Raw genomic sequence first — 18,231 nt, 5'->3', positions numbered from 1 at the left:
GAGCCCCAGTTCCTTTATAAAATGAAGGATAATACCAATAACTAGCTCACAGGTCTATTGGAATGAGATTATATAAAATGCTTAGCATAGTGCCTATCTCATTGTAGGCATCCAGTAAGTAATTTGGCAATGAGAATTGGTGGTAGAGCATTGTAACTGTTTGCGTGGCTATTTCTGAACTAGACTGTGAGGTCAAGGATTTTTGTCTTACTCATTTCCTCAACCCCAACACCTGGCAAAGGGGCTGGCATCAAAATATTGAATGGATGGACATATGGATGACTGGATGGCAGCATAGAAACGATATGTGCCTCCAATGTAACTCTCTGGCTCAGATGTTGGAATAGAATGGAGGATAATACTATTGCCATGTAACTACTCTGAGTGAGCACAAGTTGCTGGCAGTAGGAAGGCTTAAAGCTATGCTGAAGCATTACTTGAAACCATGTAGTAGAGCTACAACTCTGAGGAGCAAGCCGGCCCAACTAGCATGCAACATTGCAGGATTTACAGTAAGCTGGGACTTTGGGAAGTACATGAATCAGAAGAAGGACTACAAACCCACATCTTATAACATTTCCACCAATGGTCATGCCAAGAGTCAAGATGGCCATAGGGAAAGGGTGCTAGAAGAAGAGATGGTAAAAGCAAAACAGAACAGGGATTTATTGTGAAAAGGACTTTGGAGGAATACCTTGACCTTTTCCACAATTCTTTTATAAAACGATTTCAAATCTTCTTCAGAAGTTTGAGTAATGCTATGTACTTGTTGGTATACTCCTCAGGCCCAGGCCAGGTCAGGGGCTGGAAAAGAGAGAGAATTTCTCTGGTGTTCTATTCCCAATGTGTTTTAAATTGTTGAACTTCTTTGGTTTTTCAGATTATTTAATACTTGTATAAGGCCCATGATTTCAAATGGTTGTTTTCTTGGTTGGCGTTGGAAATTCACATCTACTTTGGTGCTTAATGGTGAAAAATAAACAAAAGAAATAAACAATGTGATAGGAGCCTTTGAAATGTCATGTACAACCTGCCCTCTAGCAAGCCCTGCTGGGCAGTGGAGCCTATGGAACTCTTGGCATATTGAATGCAAGGAAGAAAGGGAGTTTATCTACTACTCTAGCTTTAGCCATATGTCGTGAATACATTTGGTTTTAAATGAATTTCATAAAATATTAATGTAATCATGCCAAACAGCAGAGTGGTGAGTGACTACATCAGTCAGGACTTATATTTATCCTGTGTATTTGTTTTTTGTTTTTCTCCATTTATTAGTACACAGTACATGGAGACAGGCATTTCTTTCTTAGTCGAAGTGGCAGAACTTGTTTAATGAACTGATGTTTCTGTAATCTCTGGTAAGGTAGAGTTGTGAGTGACAGAGCTATATGAATAACAATGAGGAGGCAGACAGAACAATAAAAGAAAGACAAACATTTCAGTAGGAGAGAAAAATAGATGGGATTGTTTAGTTGGCACACAATCTAATCTGATCTTTTTCTACTGAAAATTAGCAGTTTGTAAATGGGTGAGATAATGTTATCAATTTTTCCAAAATCTTATGCACAAGGAATCAAACTTTCCAAAGACATAAATGGCATTCTTAACCACAGTGCTCTTATTCTACAGCATAGGACCACAGGCTATCAGGGCCCTTAAGGTCTCCAACATGGAAGGGAAGACCTGGACCCCCTGCCCCTACCTGCATAAAGCCTGACATATAGGAGGCTGTCACAAATGTTGGTGGAATGTGGGATGAATGCCTGAATAAGTGAATTTATTGACGTGTGTATGCATGTTTTGAATAGAAAGAAGGAAACCTACCTATCAGGACTACCACCTATCATGACAGATGTTTTCATATCTGTTCTGTCCTTTCATCCTTTGAGCTAAATGTCATTATTTATCCCTACTTTTACCAAAAGGAAATGGAGGCACACAAATATTAAGAAACCTTCCTCAAGGTTATATAACTAGTGTGTGGAGCTACAGGGAAGAAGAGAGGTGTGCGTGTGTGTGTGTGCGTGCGCTCACTCACATGAGAGCATATGTGCGTGTTGAGTGAGATGATGTGCGAGGGATAAAAGTAAATTTGTTTTCAGAAAAATAAAATATCCTCTTTGAAGAAATTTTTTTTTTCTCAAACACATCCAGGGTCTTGACATCTCGGCATGACAAGCATGTTGGAGGATGGGAAATGCCCTAGCTCTCTTGGGCTGGCTTGCATTGGGGAATGCCCATGTGTCACCCATCTGCCGATCTGCCCAGTTACAAGATTCTCTCCTACTGGTCCTATTGTACCTGAAGTTCTGCTTCTGTAGGAACCACAGATTCTTCCCACTGTTTAGATCCACCTCCTTCAACATCTTAGAGATACACCCAAGAGATTCAGAGCCACCTTGAGGACATGCTTACAGGCATTGCCCTTCAGTCCTTTGTGGTGAGCAGGGTAAAGTTTTTGGAAGTGGGACCCACTACTGCTGTGGTAACTGCCCCTATATTATCAGAACTCCTTATGCAATACTTTCTCTGTTTGCAGCAAACTGTGCATTCTGTAGCAGAAGACGGAAGTGAGAGGTGGAGAAATAAAGAGGTAGAATGCACTCCCCTCTCTCAAAGAACTTGCAGTTTGATATAGAGACAAAATTTAAACAATGAAATCAGTATCACCCTTAGACCCAGGCAAGCAGGGCCCCTGCCCTGGGCCCGCATCTCAGGGGACTCCATGCTTTGGAATGCCTGCCTCCATATTTTCTAAGTCCCCCTCTAGTGCTGAGGACTGTCCAGGTAGGTAGTGCCGTCAGGGTAGGCGCCCCGAGTCCAGAGCAGGTCCTACGTGGGTTCTGATCATAAGAAGCACCTTTCTCAAAATTTTCTAAGTTCCCCTCCAGTGTCTGGGACTGCCCAGGGTTTGCAGTGTCATCTAAGCAAGGAGCCTCAATCTCAAACTGAACCTATGTAGACCCCAGCCCCCATTTCTCCCCTTTGGAGCACCCTCTAATCCTCATGTGGAGTCAAGAAGCTTCAGAACTCATGCCTGTGGAGTCCCCCCAGAGTCTTGATTCCAGAAAGGTAGCCTGGCAGTAAATCATTCTAGCTGGGTGGTATGGTATTTCTTTGATGGTATCATGTGAGATTGCACCACCGAAATAGTGTTGATGCTGATTTTAGGTGAATCAAATTGTGTATATAGATGAGCCCCACAAAAGGTATTTGTTTGGGGGCCCCCACACGTCCTAGAAGCATTCCTGAATGAAACAAAGGGTGATGCAAAATAAAATTCTGTGGCAACAGGTATAGAACAAACAGTTTTTAGACACAGAGTTAAGAATGAACCAGAATTATCTGGAAAGGGTTCTTTAGGGAGGATGGGACTTAAAGTATGGCCTTTAAGTATGGGGAGAATTTGGGGAGGCTCAAATGATTCCAGGCAGGGAGAACTTCATGAACAAAGGCACAGAGAATAGTTACTTATTGAGCATTTTTGTGCTGTGCATTATGCTAAGCACATTGCATTCATCATTTTGTTTATTCCTCACAGCTCCCTATAAGGTAGGTGGAATTAACCCTATTTTGCAAGTGAGGAAGTGGAGGTTCAAAGATTCATCCTGCTGAGCAAATGGTCTGCCTGATCCCCCAAATTGTATGCTCTTAACACCATGCTGTACTGCAAAAAGACAGAAAGTGTTACAAGAGATAGCAAGAAGCCTTGTCTGAATGGAGCAGAGGGTGTGTGTTGGGAGCTAGTGGAAGGCAAGATTGATAGACAAGGTGCAGCCATGTTAGGAAAGGCCTTGGATGTCAAAATGAGACGTACAGACAAGTAGGCCACTGGTCAAACAAAAACAAACAGCCCCATCCCAAAACGCAAATGCATGTGTATAAGGTAATATTTAAAACCTGGTAATGCTAATACCAAGTTTCCTTAAATATTTTGCCTCTATCTCAGAAAGACCTCTTATTTGAAGCTTACAAGGTAACATTCTGCCTCCACTTGACCTTGCCTGGTGTCATTTATTGTTCTCTCTTTCCTCTCCTTTTTTAGACTTTGATCCTGCTCTTGGAATGATGACTGGAATTCCACCAATAACTCCAATGATGCCTGGCCTGGGAATAGTACCTCCTCCCATTCCACCAGATATGCCAGTCGTGAAGGAGATCATACACTGTAAAAGTTGCACACTCTTCCCTCCAAATCCAAGTAATATTCTGCTTTTTCTGTACACAAGTCACAATATTTTGGTGTCTAGGAACACTTTCTTCTTTTTCAAAAGAATACCCAAGGGCTTCATATCTGTATGTACAGAAGCTTCACCTAGAAAAGAGAAGACAGGAAATTTTTCTCTTACTAGGCAAGGCTGAATTTTATGCACAGAATCGTAGGTTTCTGTGTGCTGGTTGAAGTACAAATGATAAAACATGTTTCTAATGCTGCCTGGTAAGGAATTCAAGTGTGTTAGTATAGAAGGAGGCACCTGACACAAATTACTCAACACTGTCGTTTGCAGTCTCTTCTTGTCATAACTGGCCTGCATGCTGATGATAGCAGAAATAGAGTGTGGTCTGAGCCTACTTGAGGCACATGAGAATATACATTTCATGCTAAGAATCCTCCACTGCTACCAGCTATTCACACATCACTCCAACTACTGCTGTTCAACTGATGGGCTGCGATCGAGAGTGAGGTGAAGTTCAACTTACTGTGAAGGCAAAGAGGAATATTGAGTCTAAGTCAAACTACTTGCAGCCATCTGGTCAATGCAGTTCATGTGTAAATGCTCTAGGCATCTATCTTGTCAGTAATGAATAGGTTTCCCTTTAGACTCTTAAAACCATCTGCAGGGGCTTCCCCGTGGCCAAGTGGTTAAGTTCACATGCTCCACTTCAGCATCTCAGGGTTCACTGGTTCAGATCCTGGTTCACTGGTTCAGATCCACCACTCCTCAAGCCATGCTGTGGTGGCATCCCACATAGAAGAACTAGAATGACTTACAACTAGGATATACAATTATGTACTGGGGCTTTGGGGAGGAAAAAAAAGGAGGAAGATTGGCAGTAGATGTTAGCTCAGGGCCAATCTTCCTCGCCAAAAAAAGAAAAAAACATTAAAAAAATCTGCAAAGATATGGTAGCCATATTTCAGGTAAAATGTAGCAGCAATAATAATTAAACTTTTTTTCTGGATCTATTTGGGGTTTTATTTACTTTAAATAATTAGAAGCTGCTTCTGCACATGACCCAAGCCTCCTTAAAGCTTTTTCCACAGTTCTAGTGATGCTGGGTGGCCTACTTAAGGGAGCTGCCACTATGGTGCCGAAAGGTTAAAGCTGTTTGTTAACAGACACACTCAGGGGTTCAGGCCGTAGATCAAATGAACTTGCCTTATCACAATAAACATGAACTTTTGACAGGTGACTTCAGACAACTGTTTAATCTCCTACCTTACATGGGAATCAGTTAATCACGGAATCAGGCCCTGGCAGGGACCCAGATTCTACTTAGTATGGTCTGCTCATAACCAAGAGGATTTTAGAATCAGTCAGGGTTGGTTGGACAAATCATCTTGGCCCCTTTTGCTAGTGAAAAATGTTCTTAATGCCTTCGAACTTGGTTGTCAGCAGGGTACTTCCTTCCAGACCAATAAGAAATCTAGGAGGCCAGCATCTAATTGGGAAAAGAGCTAGCATGTCACAGAAGAGTTAGCAAATGGAGATTAAGATGGCCCTAGTAGGCCCTACCTGTCAGCTCAAGTGGCCATTCCTGGATTTGTGTTTAGTGCCTAGGTGAATGAGCGGCACTGTTGTACCCTTGTCTCCTTCTCTTAGTGCCACTGTCCCAAAAGCACAATGGACTTTTTTCTCTTTATTCCAATGTATTGCTTTTGGATTAGAGAAAGCTGTGCATCCCTGATACTATCTTTTTTCACTTCAAAAGCCATGAATTTAGGCATTGTCAGTGTTAAAAATCTGCTGCTTATGTAAAGGTGGAATCCTGCTGGTTTAATCACTTATTTATCGCATAATCAGCCTGTACTAGGCTTTCATTGTTTCAAGCAAGTTTAACCTAACAGGATGGCTCATAACTTATAGGTTGGGTGCAAGAGATGACTTTACAGGATGTTCCATTTCTGAATTTCCAAAGAATAGCACACAGATCCTTGTGTATAACACATAGATCACATTATTGAGCAGTCTTTAAATGAATGTAGAAATACATTGCTTAAAGAGGCTCTAACTTTTTATAGTCTCTAGTAAAAGAAACGGACAGACATCCCTCAGACACATTTATCTTTTCCCACCTACAGCCATGCTTTCTCAGTTCTGAGTTGGTAGGGCCACAGAGTGAGAGGGAAGCATTTTACCTTCACGGCTCCATCCTTTAGTTCTTCATCTCTGTGCTAAGAATGCTGACAGGGCAATTAGTGCTAGTAAAGTGGTGGCTTCTGGGAAGGAACCTGGCTTTGGAATTGAATTCAAAAAATAGCACTCTTGACACAGCTTAAAGTCAACTGGTGTTCTATTTTCTTTTTAGAACTTGAATTTTGTTAAAAGGGGGCTCAGGTTAATTGGGTGGGGAAAACATGGAGTAGACCCCCTTAGTTCTCTGCTGAAAGCACGGCAAAAGTGCCATGTTTGTTAACAGCCCCAAGACTTTGTGAAAACGAGATGGGAAGAGCAGGAATTTGGTATGATCCCTTATCCTCTCCAGAGCCCACCAACCCTGTCTGATAAGGCCTTGATTATAAACCCCAGTACTTACTTTTGCCTGTCTCTGGTATATTCTCTTGTGCTCACTGGCCTCTCAACATTAAGGTCCTGTGATTTAGGGACTCTCATGGACTTTTTATGTACCATCCAATCTGCTTCTGTCTTGTTCCTTTATTAGGAACTATCTTTACCATCAGTTCATTCCCCTTTCTCCCACCTGTTGCTTCATCCAGACAATTGTCATATATACAGAACCCTAAAAGTCCTGAGGCTCCCATTGCCCACAAATTCAGAGTTCAACTTCTAACTTCAAAAGCCTTTCACTGGTCTGCTTCATGTGACTGTCTTCAATCCATCATTTCTACTTGCCACTTACCCACCCTTAAGTCAAGTTCAACTGCTTCCTGATCTCACATTCCTCTCCAGCCCAACTCCAGGCCTACCATCTCCTGGAACACTGCCATGTGGAAGGTACTGAAATTAAAACAGTAGTTAATCATCCATCACTCTAATGCATTTCCACTTAAATACTGGATGCTAAATCCAATGGATGCTTTTTAGTCCTTAAATTAGTTTATCTCTCTGCTATATTTAGTACTAGTGACCCCTTCATCCTTCTTGAAACATTAGGTCATTTGAAGGTGTAAGAATTACTGAGACCACCAGAGAGATTATATAGATCAAGAAGGGAAGACAACCAAGCAGAGTGCTCTGAGGAATTCCAACATATCAAAATTTAAAAGAGAAAGAGGAGTTTGCATTTCTATATACCCCTTAGCAGCAAAAGTCCTCAGAAGACTTAATCTTTACTAGCCATTTCCAGTTCTTCTTCTCTTCTCCTTAAATTCTCATTTATGCTTTTGCCCCACTCCTCTGCCAAAGTGTCCCTTGTTTAAGAATACTTGTGACCTTACAATACTAAGTCCACTGGTCAGTTTTCAACTTTCTTCATAGTTGACCTTATAGCCATAAATGGCACTTGAGTACTCCTGACTCATTGGTTTATTTTCTTCACTTGGCTTCCATGACACCGCACTATTGGTTTTCCTGCCACCACACTAGTTGCTCTTTCTCAGTCTCCTTTGCTGATAACCATCTGCTCTCCCTGACTTCTTATCATTGGAAAGCCCCATGGCTCAGTCCTTGGACCTCTTCTCTATCTATATTCATACCTTTGATGATCTCATCTAGTCTCATGGCTGGAAAAACTATCTATATGCCAATGATACCCCAAATTATATCTTTGGCTCAGATCTTGAGAACCCCCAAACTTATATCCAACTGCCTACTTGATATTTCCGCTTAGACGTCAAATAGACATCTCAAAATTAATATGTTCAAAGCAAAACTCCTAATCTTTGCCCCAAACCTTATCCATTAGTATCCTTCTCCATATCAGATGGTGGCAACTGCATCCTTTCAGTTGCTCAGGTCAAAACTTAAGGATCATCTTTACCTACTTTCTTTCCCTCACACACCATATTTAATCTGTTAGAAAACTCTATTAGATCTACCTTGAAATATATATCTAGAATCATACTACTCTCGTGATAACCACTGCTGCGATACAGTTTATATCCACCATGATACATTTTCTGAACTATTGCAATAGCCCTCTAATTGATCTTCCTCTTTCACCCCTGCCCCCTACAGTCTATTCTCAAGAGAGCAGGCAGAGTGATCCTTTTTAAAACCTAAGTCAGATCATGTCCCTCCTCTACTCAAAACCCTGTAATGGCTCCCTGTTTTACTCACAATAAAGGCCAAAGTCCATTTAATGGCATAGAAGGTCCTTTACGATCTGCCTTCCCTCTCCCACATCGTGTCTGACTTTGTCTCCTAGTACTCTCCTTCCCATCACTCCATGCTGTCCTGTGAACACACCAGGCATTCTTCCATCATAAGGCCTTTGCACTGGCTCTTCCCTCTGCCTGGAATACTCTTCCCCTAAATATCTACATAGCTATCTCACTTACCTCCTTCACGTCTTTGCTCAAATGTCTCTTTCTTGGTGAGCCTGGTAGCCTGTTTAAAAGTGCAGCCCTCCCTGCCACACTCCCAATCCTACTTACCTTCTCTATTTTTTACATAACACTTACTACCTTTTAACAAACTATGTTATTTATAGAATGTAAACACCAGAAAGGCAGGGATTTTTGTCTGTTCACTGAGGTATCACCAGCCCTTAGAAAAGTATCTGACATATAATAGGTGTTCAATAAATATTTCTTGAGTGATCGAAGGATGGATGTATGGATACAAAAGGAGAGGTCACAGGTCTAGAAAGGAAACCAAGAGAGCATGAGGTGGTTAACCTACGTGCTGACAACTTCCAAATCTATGTTTTCACTCCATATCTCTCTTCTGAGCTTCAGACACATAGCCAACTGACCACTAGACTTTTCTGGGTGAATCTACATCAAACGTGCAAAAAATTGTGATATAGTATAGTGGACAAACTACCAGATTAAAAGTCAATAGAATTGTATTCTACTCCCAGCACTGTCACCAACTACCTGTGGGATCTTGGGCTAGTCACATAACCTCCCTGTGTCTCAGTTTCCCTTGTAAAGCGAAGATATTAGGTTAGGTTAGCCTACATACCTCCAAGCTTTCATCCAGCTCTAAAAATATGATTCTTGACATTAAAAATGTAGCTACCACATTGGGGCTGGCCCCATGGCCAAGTGGTTAAGTTCGCATGCTCCGCTGCAGGCGGCCCAGTGTTTCGTCGGTTCGAATCCTGGGCGCGGACATGGCACTGCTCGTCAGACCATGCTGAGGCAGCGTCCCACATGCCACAACTAGAGGAACCCACAACGAAGAATACACAACTATGTACCGGGGGGCTTTGGGGAGAAAAAGGAAAAAATAAAATCTTTAAAAAAAAAAATGTAGCTACCACAATAATTATTCACCTGGAGAAAAGCCTCTCAAAATGTATTAGGAAAAGCAAGAGAAAATTGGTAGGTGGCACCTCGAGCTCCGTACCTTCAGTGGAGCAGGCAGTATGGTATAATGGGCTAAGCGCTCGAGCCCTGAAGTGACACAGGCCCAGTTTCATATCCAAGATCTATACCTCTAAATAGCCATAAGATTTTGAGTAAGTAACAACCTCTCTGATCGAGACGGGGCAGAATCAGTTCTGGTCTAAAAATTCAATGGATCAAATTAGACTGGAGCTGAGTGTGCACAGTCTCCTAAAGATAAATGATGAGTGAGTACCCCATTGTCTTAAAAGCAACACCCTCTGATTCCCAGGGGTCAGAGATATGGCAAAAGAGAGCTCTCTGGAACACAATTACTTTTTTTCACAGAGTGGCTATCAGGGGTTTACTGTAATCCCAATTAGCAATTCTCGATTGGTGGTATAAGAAGAAAGCAGCACCATCTCTCCAAAGAAGTCAATTTTGCCAAGATTTTTTACTTCACCTGATAGACCTTCTATATGGAGGGGGTGCATTTTGAGTCTACTGTCAAATAGCAATGAACATGGAATAAATGGTGGAATGTCATCTGCTATCTGTGAGGGCACGTCGGAAAGTACCCAGGAGCCAGAAAAAGACCAATATTTTCATTTTACCATCTCAAAATAGGCCGACCTCCTGTTTTGGCTCCTAGAGCTGGGTTTTATAGGCTGGGTTCTAGAAAGTAGGTAAATTGAATATTAATAAAGATTCACCAGCCTTCTGATTATTTTTTTTTATTAATGTTATGATAGATTACAACCTTGTGAGATTTCAGTTGTACATTTTTGTTAGTCATGTTGTGGGTACACCACTTCCCCCTTTGTGCCCTCCCCCCACCCCCCCTTTCCCCTGGTAACCACCGATCAGATCTCCTTATCAATATACTAACTTCCACCTATGAGTGGAGTCATATAGAGTTCGTCTTTCTCTCCTTCTGATTATTTTTAATCTGTTGGGATTACATTAAAATATATCTGACCCCTGCTGGTTATCTAGGGGGCCTTCAACCTTAGGCTATCTAATAAAACCAACTCAAAGACTTTGCAGTATGTAAATACGGCAAACCAGCTGAATGATCGGTGATGCTCCTTTGAAAAGAAGTAAGATGCAAGTGGTTTATAGGTCCTCTATGCTGCTCCCTGCCTCACTTCTCAAAGATCAGCAGTAACTTTGATCTTAATGCTGATTGCCCCAACACAGCTCCCCAGTGTGGGTATTTAGTTGTGATTAGAATTGCTAGAAGCTCCCCCTGTTCCATTGCCAGAGATTAGAGTTCTTTATACTCCCAGTTATCTTGACTCTTTTTACATGGAAGTTTTCTCCTTCTCCATCCAGAGTGGTGATTGGAGTGTTACAAGAGTTTAGCACCTTACCTGATTAATAGGTGGACTTTGAATTTGAATATGGAGTTATGTTGCTGTTCCCAGATCACTGTATTTCAGTGGGATTAGAAAATCAGGCCCAGACAATAAAGTGCTTTGAGCTGTTAATTAAAGAACAAGTACTATCCATTAAGGAAGATAGTACAGCCCATTGCCTTGCTTGGTGGCATACACCTAAATCTCAGCAAATGCTATAAAAGAGGCTTTCTACATTTACCCAAGGAGAATAAATAAATCCTTAGCATTCTTGACGCTGCTCTTAGTGGCTTTTATGTGCCTTTACTTAGCAGACAGTCACCACAGAATAATCACAGCATCTAAATAGGGCGATGACTTCATCACAGAAAATTTAAATCCACAAATGTAGTCAAAGGAAAGAGCCTTCATATTTTCAGTATTACATGTAACTGCTGCAGTAACCAGATACTCCTTAGAGTCTCTCAATGAACCTAAAGGTAGGCCTAACTAAGCAAACTCAACGTAAAAAGGTGATTATTTGCTTCACAAAAAGATTTTTTACTATCAAATTCCTTTAAATAGTAAATTTCAGAAGGATTCTAAAACAGGATTTTATTCTAAAGCCTCTGATTTGAAAACATGGCTCTAACTATATGAATGCTCTTGAAAATTCTTTACCTAGATAGTCAATGGCCGGGTTGTATTCCATGGTCAAAACCATGTGTGTCTTCACAACTGTAGAATCCTATATGGATAAGACTGATTCCCTCCCAAACCCAGCCTTGACTAAAGATCTGGATAAAGCAAGGAGCTGGGAGTTTAGAGGTGCAGGTCTTAGCTACCACTCCACTCCAGACTTGTGATAAGGATTTAGAAAGCCCCAGATTGGTAATTAGGAAACCTGGGTTCTATAATAGTAAATAATAATAATACTATAACAACTACTGTTTATTGGGAACCTATCAAGTTCTAGACCTTGCACCACAGGCAGTATAGACAGTAGATTATGAATTATCCTCCAATAACCCTTGTAAGGTAGAGGACAGTATCCCTATTTTACAGATGAAAAAACGAGGTTCTCAGAGGTTGTGTAATTTTCTCAAAGTCATACAGACAGTGAGTAATTGAGCCGAGGTTTAAATCCCAGTTTGCCTGCTCCGAGCTCCTGCTCCTTCTCTTTCTGTTTAAGTCAGTGACTTTGAATGAGTCACTCAACCTCACTCAGCTAAAGTTGTTCCTCTGTAATAGGAGTTTAGACCAAGTCGGTCGTTTTCAACTCTAGCTGCACATTAGAGTTGCCTGAGGAGCTTTAAGGAAAACAATGCACAGGCGGCACCCCAGACTCGTTAAATCGGATGCACTGGAATGGGGCCCAGGCATTTGTTTGTTTGCTTGTTTGACTCCCAAGTTGATTCTAAGATGCTGCCAGAGTTGAGAACCACTGTGTGTGATTTCTAGAATCCTTTCCAGTTCTTAAAAGTTCAGAAGCATAAGTCTCAAGAGATTCTGGACCTCATTTCCTCCTTTTTGGCTAAAAGTTTAACTTCTCCAGTATCCCTGACTAAGACATTTCAGATTCCTGCTCACTGGGTTCTCTTCTTTTTCCTTTTAAACTTCTCATATGGAACAAAAAACCAATACAGCGAGTTCTTGAAATTAGAGACATTTAAGAAATTAACAGGAACTCTGTAAGTTCCCTGAATCCCACTACCCCTTTTGTTGACTAAACAGAAGGAAAGAGCATTACGAGAACCTGATTATTCTGAGCCACACTGGTAAGACAGATAATGTTAGCAAAGTGAGGAAGCTAGAAATGCTGATACCCAGGGAAGCTCCCAAATCATCCGCTTGCCAGCTTGGATAGGAGTCAGGTGGGGGCCTTGCCCTAATCTACAAGTGAGACTCATTTATTTTTGCATGTGAGCTGTAATCACTGGTTGCTGAGCTCTCCAAATCTTGAGCTGGGAGAATTATTGTTAAGAGCTGAATGGAAAGAACGGATTACACCAAATAAATTCTTGCTGATACAAAACCAACACTAGAAAAACCCTTGACCATCATGCTTTGTTTTGTTGGGCTATGAACTGTAGGATTTTGCTTGGAAAATACTTTCATACATATAAATAGCAACAAGGAGCTGGCAGATACAACAGGCTTTATGTATAAGATGAGTGAGTAGAAGGATATTTTTTAAGCAGAGAGGGAATCATCTCATTAAGTAGGTTTTTAATGACTCTATAGCCAAATTTATCTCACTTTAGTTAATGATTTCCCATATGAGCTTCCTTTCTGTGCTGTCTTTCATACTTCCCTCTAAATGCTGCATGACTGGCTCTGGACGTCACCTCTCCAGCAAGGAATTTGAGGAAGGGCTCACTGGTACCAAAAAACAAAAAAACCTAGAAGGGATGGTTTGTACTCAGGTTGACTTTGTCAACCAAATCATTCTGATAGCTATAAATATTTTTGTAAATGTTCACCCCATCATTATCAAATTAATCCTGAAACAGTTTTTTCAGCAAGCACGAACAGAAAGAATATTGAAACTACAAACTAAATTAAACAAACCCTTTTCTCAGGGACCCTGATTCTGAGAATTCCTGAAAGTAAGAGTTTAAACTGAGTGGGATTTCCCCCCACTCACTGTCTTCTTAATAAAAATGACTGAAAATTGGACATAGCTGGGTTGTCACAACAAAAGTAAAGAACAAAATTAAATAACTCTAGATGGGACAGACAGACAGGTCTGAGTCTTTATCCTGTAGACATCATGGTCACAAAATCATTGAATAAAATGATTTTCAGATTCATGCGACCAATTTGCTGTGGAGCAGAGAACACCTTGGAGACAATGTGCTTCTGGCACTCACAGGCAAAAGTCTGATGGGGACAGACAGTAGGCTATATCTGGTTCATGTTAGGTTTCTAAGAGGTCTGTCACAAAGATTTTAATTTCAAATCCTTTTGCACTTATGCTTAGATCTTCCACCTCCTGCAACCCGAGAACGACCACCAGGATGCAAAACAGTCTTTGTGGGCGGCCTGCCTGAAAATGGAACAGAGCAGATCATTGTGGAAGTGTTTGAACAGTGTGGAGAGATCATTGCTATTCGGAAGAGCAAAAAGAATTTTTGTCACATTCGCTTTGCAGAGGAGTACATGGTGGACAAAGCCCTTTATCTTTCTGGTAGGTGTTTGGTCATGAGGACTGTGCCCACCACACACAGTGCAGAGTTGGGGATCAGTGTATTTGCATCTGTGGCAGCTCAAGCTAATGGTACCCCTTCTTGCCTTCAGAGATGGAAAATGCGTGTTACAACCCAACTTCTTTCTTTAAAGTTCTTCAGTAGTTCCCACTTCTCTATGGGGTAACTCCAAAACTCCTTACTTGTAGCATCTAAAGGCCCTGATTATCTGTTTTATCTTTCAGTGACGTCTCTCAATCCTTCCCTCACATACCATGTGCTAACCACACTAAACTAATTCTAGTTCCCAGAATGTGCCATGGTGTTTTATGCCTTTTCCTCTGACTAGAATTACCTTTTCCACCCCCATCCACCATACACATATCTTCACACCCTAAAGTTCCAGCTTAAGCATAACCTCTTCTGGAAAGCTTTCTCTGACTTTTCTCTCCAGTCTGCTCCAGGCTGGTTTGGGCAACCCTTCCTCAGTGCTTCCATAGTACCTGGTTCTTCATCCTAACATGACATCTATAACACCATGCTAGAACTATCTCTTTACACGTCTCCCCCACCAGAGTGTGAATTCCTTAGGGGAAGGGACTATGTCTTATTTAACTTTGAATCCCCAACATCTAGTGCATAACCTGGCACAAAAGTAGATGCTCAAAACTGTCTATGGAAGTCAGTTAGTTGTCAAATATTCATTGACTGCTAGGCAGAATGCTATGTTGCTGAGGCTATAGCAGAGACTGAGACAGACAAACTTCCTGCCATCAGGAATATATTCTGAAGATGGCAAAATATGATATATATGTAAACAAATAAATTAATATCAGGTACCAATAAGTGCTATGAAGAAGATAAAAATGCTAATATACCTAGGGTTGTTAGGAAAGCAAGTCTTCTCTGACATTTGAATTGAGATCTGAACAATATGAAGGGAATTGCCACGTGAACATCTGGAGAAGGGCATTCCAAAATAAAGAAGAGCAAGTCAAAGGCCCTGAGATGAAAATGGACTTGGCATGTTCAAGCAGCAGAGAGAAGGTTAGCATGACTGGAGCATAGTAAATAAGAGAGAGGCAATGAAGTGAAATGAGGTCTGAGAGGTAAGCAATGCCAAATCATGTTGGGCCTTGTAATCTATAGTAATGAGCTTATTATTCTGGATGCAATGGGAATCCATTGGAGGATTTTAAGGAGTGGAGTGACACGATCTGATATACATTTTAGATATAACACTTCTGGGTGAAGGATGGACTAAGGGGTACGGGCAAGGATGTTGACTGGGAGATAAGTTAGCCAACTGTAGCATTAGTCTAATCCAGAATTGATAGTGGCTTATATACTATGGTAGTTGGAGTGGAGATAGTAAGAACTACTTTGCATAGTCTCTTGTTCATGGTAAAAGTTCAGATTTGAGGAGACTGACGTAAGGAATTATAATTGGAATGATTTCTGTTAAATATTATAAAGTGAAGCCCTTTACCTTTTGGGGTGATTTCAAGATAAAATTTCATGCTGATCCTTTGCTTATTTTGTATTGGTATTGTTGTTTATGGGGCAGTGGAGTGGACAAATAAGCCTGAAGGCAGAAGACATGGTAATTGAAAAGGGCATAGAACAATTAACTACTTCCTTGCTTGAGAGTAATGGTTTGGAAGAATTGAATCCAACTGCTAGATATTTGACAGTGGCAGAATCTTCATTCATGTAACAGGTGCTTGTTGGACATCTCCTTCGTGTAAGTTATTGTACTAAATATTGAGCAGAGTAGAGAATGAGTAAAACCCAGTTCTTTCCCTTAATAAACAGGGTTAGCCTGCAGTCATACATTCATATAATAAAGAAACATTCAGCACCAGGCATTGCTCAAGACTCTGATAAGACACACTCAATGTTAATAATAATAATAAGAGGTTGAAAGTTATGAGTGCTGTGGGAGAAGTATGGATAAAGTGGTATGGAAGTTCAGAGGAGAGAGAGAGAGAGAAAGAAGAAAAATTTTCTGACTCCTGACTCGGGTATCAAGAAAGGTAGCATTTGAACCAAGTCTTTGACACAGAGAAAGCATTTGAATGTGGACAGTGGGACTTAGATACAGCATGAGCAAAGGTACAAAGGTGGTAAGTTTTGATGAACATTCAAGGGAGCAATGAGTAGTGGTTTTGTGTACTGAGTAGACACGAAAGGAGGAGGGGAAATATCAGCTGTTAGCACACTTTGAAAGGCTTAACAGTTGGGTCTTTACTCCTCAGGTAATAGGGAATTGTTGAAAACTTTTTTTAACAAGGAAGATGATTGTTTCTGAAAGATTAATCTGACAGCTCTGTATAAAAATGGATTAGAGGAGAGCACGTCAGTTAGACACCTGTTGCAATAGGCCAGAGAAAAGATCATGAGGGTTTGAAAAAGTAGGCTGGTAACATGGGAAAGGAGAGGAGGAGACAGATGTTGAATACTCTTATTACATTTGCTAAGTGCTGTAAAATCTAACTACTCAAGATTCCACAGCACTTAGCAATGATAACAGAGCATTCACAGTAGACTATTTTAATAAGAACTTAAAGGTCTTGAAAAGCCCTGAATGGTAAAGACAACATACTGCTCAGGAGGCTTCCACCCAAACATCATTGAAGTCAGCTCTCTGGTAACAACCACCTCCTGGAAAGGTTCTCAGGACTGCCAAAGGAAAGAGGATTGCAATCAGTGATCTGAAAACAACTAAATTTTGCCCTTTAAATTTGAACCTGCTCCCTGAAAGTTCACAAGTGCTAGGAACCTCCTGAATTGGATGGCTATTCTCCCACATTGTAAAAGAAAGAGATTAAAACAAAGTCCCTTAGAAAAGCGGGTAGAAATGTAGAAATAATCATTTTTTTCTATTGGAGTTTGGGCACCTTTGGGAGCTGGCATTGTGCACAGCACCCCAACTTCATAGCATCACAGTATCTTTTGTGTGTTTACACAAAGCTTTCATAACGTCTTCTCATTTGATCCTCTCCACGATCCTGCAAGAATAGACAAAGTAATCGTTAATAGCCCCATTTTTCTGATGGCTCTGATGATCAAATAAAATGAATGGGTGTGAAGGTCATTGTAAACTGTAAAGGGCTCTAGTAAAATTTGCTTATGAAATGTATTTATTCTTCCTCTTTCTGAAAAAAAGTGTGGTAGTTTTAGTGTTACTGGGCATTATTCTTTATAACAGCTTTATTGAAGTATAATAATTGACATACAATAAATTTCACATATTTTAAAAATACAATTTGATATTATTGACGTATACATACATCTGTGAAACCATCACTATGGTCAAAATAATGACTATGTCCACCTCCCCTAAAAGCTTCCTTCATGTCCTTTTTGTAATCTCTTTCTCCTATCCCTCTCCTCTTCCCTCCCCAGGCATCCACTGATCCGTTTTCTGTCAGATTAGTGTGCATTTTCTAGGGTTTCATATAATGGAATCATATATTATGTATGTTCCTCCTTCCGTTGTATAGATCCAGATTTCCATTTGGTATCATTTTCCCTGTGCTTGAATTTCCTTTAACATTTTTTGTAGTGCGCCTTTGCTCCTGATGAATTCTTTCAGCATCTGTATGTATCAAAAAGCATTTATTCCACTTTTCTTTTTGAAAGATCTGTCTGGGCGTAGAATTCTAGGTGGACAGTTTCTTTTTTCTCTCAGATGTTGCTCCACTATCTCCTTGCTTGCATTGTTTCCAATAAGAAATATGTTATCCTTATCTTTTGTTTCTCTATACATAATGAATCTTTTGTATGTGACAGCTTTTAAGATATTTTCTTTATTGCTGGTGTTGAGCAGTTTGGTTATGATGTACCTTGGTGTAATTTCCTTCATGTCTCTTGTGCTTGGGGTTCATTGAAATTCTTAGGTTTCTGAGTTTTCATTAAATTTGGGAATTTTTCTGCCCTTATTTTTTTCAAACATTTTTCCTATTCCCTCCTCTGTCTCCAATCAGGGCTCCAATTAGGCATATTTTAGGCCCCTTGAAGTTGTCCC

General features: G+C 40.7%; 1 protein-coding gene across 17 annotated transcripts in view; it reads left to right on the top strand.

The window, feature by feature from the left end:
* ENOX2 (ecto-NOX disulfide-thiol exchanger 2) overlaps positions 1-18,231 on the top strand; it is a 259,106-nt gene that overhangs the window by 201,898 nt on the left and 38,977 nt on the right. For all 17 annotated transcript variants that reach the window (XM_014852950.3, XM_014852953.3, XM_070501969.1 and 14 more), the window contains 2 exons: positions 4,046-4,201; positions 13,997-14,203. In XM_014852950.3, the coding sequence (XP_014708436.1) occupies positions 4,046-4,201; positions 13,997-14,203 (363 nt within the window). The remainder of the gene's footprint in view (positions 1-4,045; positions 4,202-13,996; positions 14,204-18,231) is intronic.

This window comes from Equus asinus, chromosome X (genome assembly GCF_041296235.1).
Source record: "Equus asinus isolate D_3611 breed Donkey chromosome X, EquAss-T2T_v2, whole genome shotgun sequence".
In the NCBI taxonomy this organism is placed as follows: domain Eukaryota; kingdom Metazoa; phylum Chordata; class Mammalia; order Perissodactyla; family Equidae; genus Equus; species Equus asinus.
This window is presented reverse-complemented; position numbering and strand designations above follow the sequence as displayed.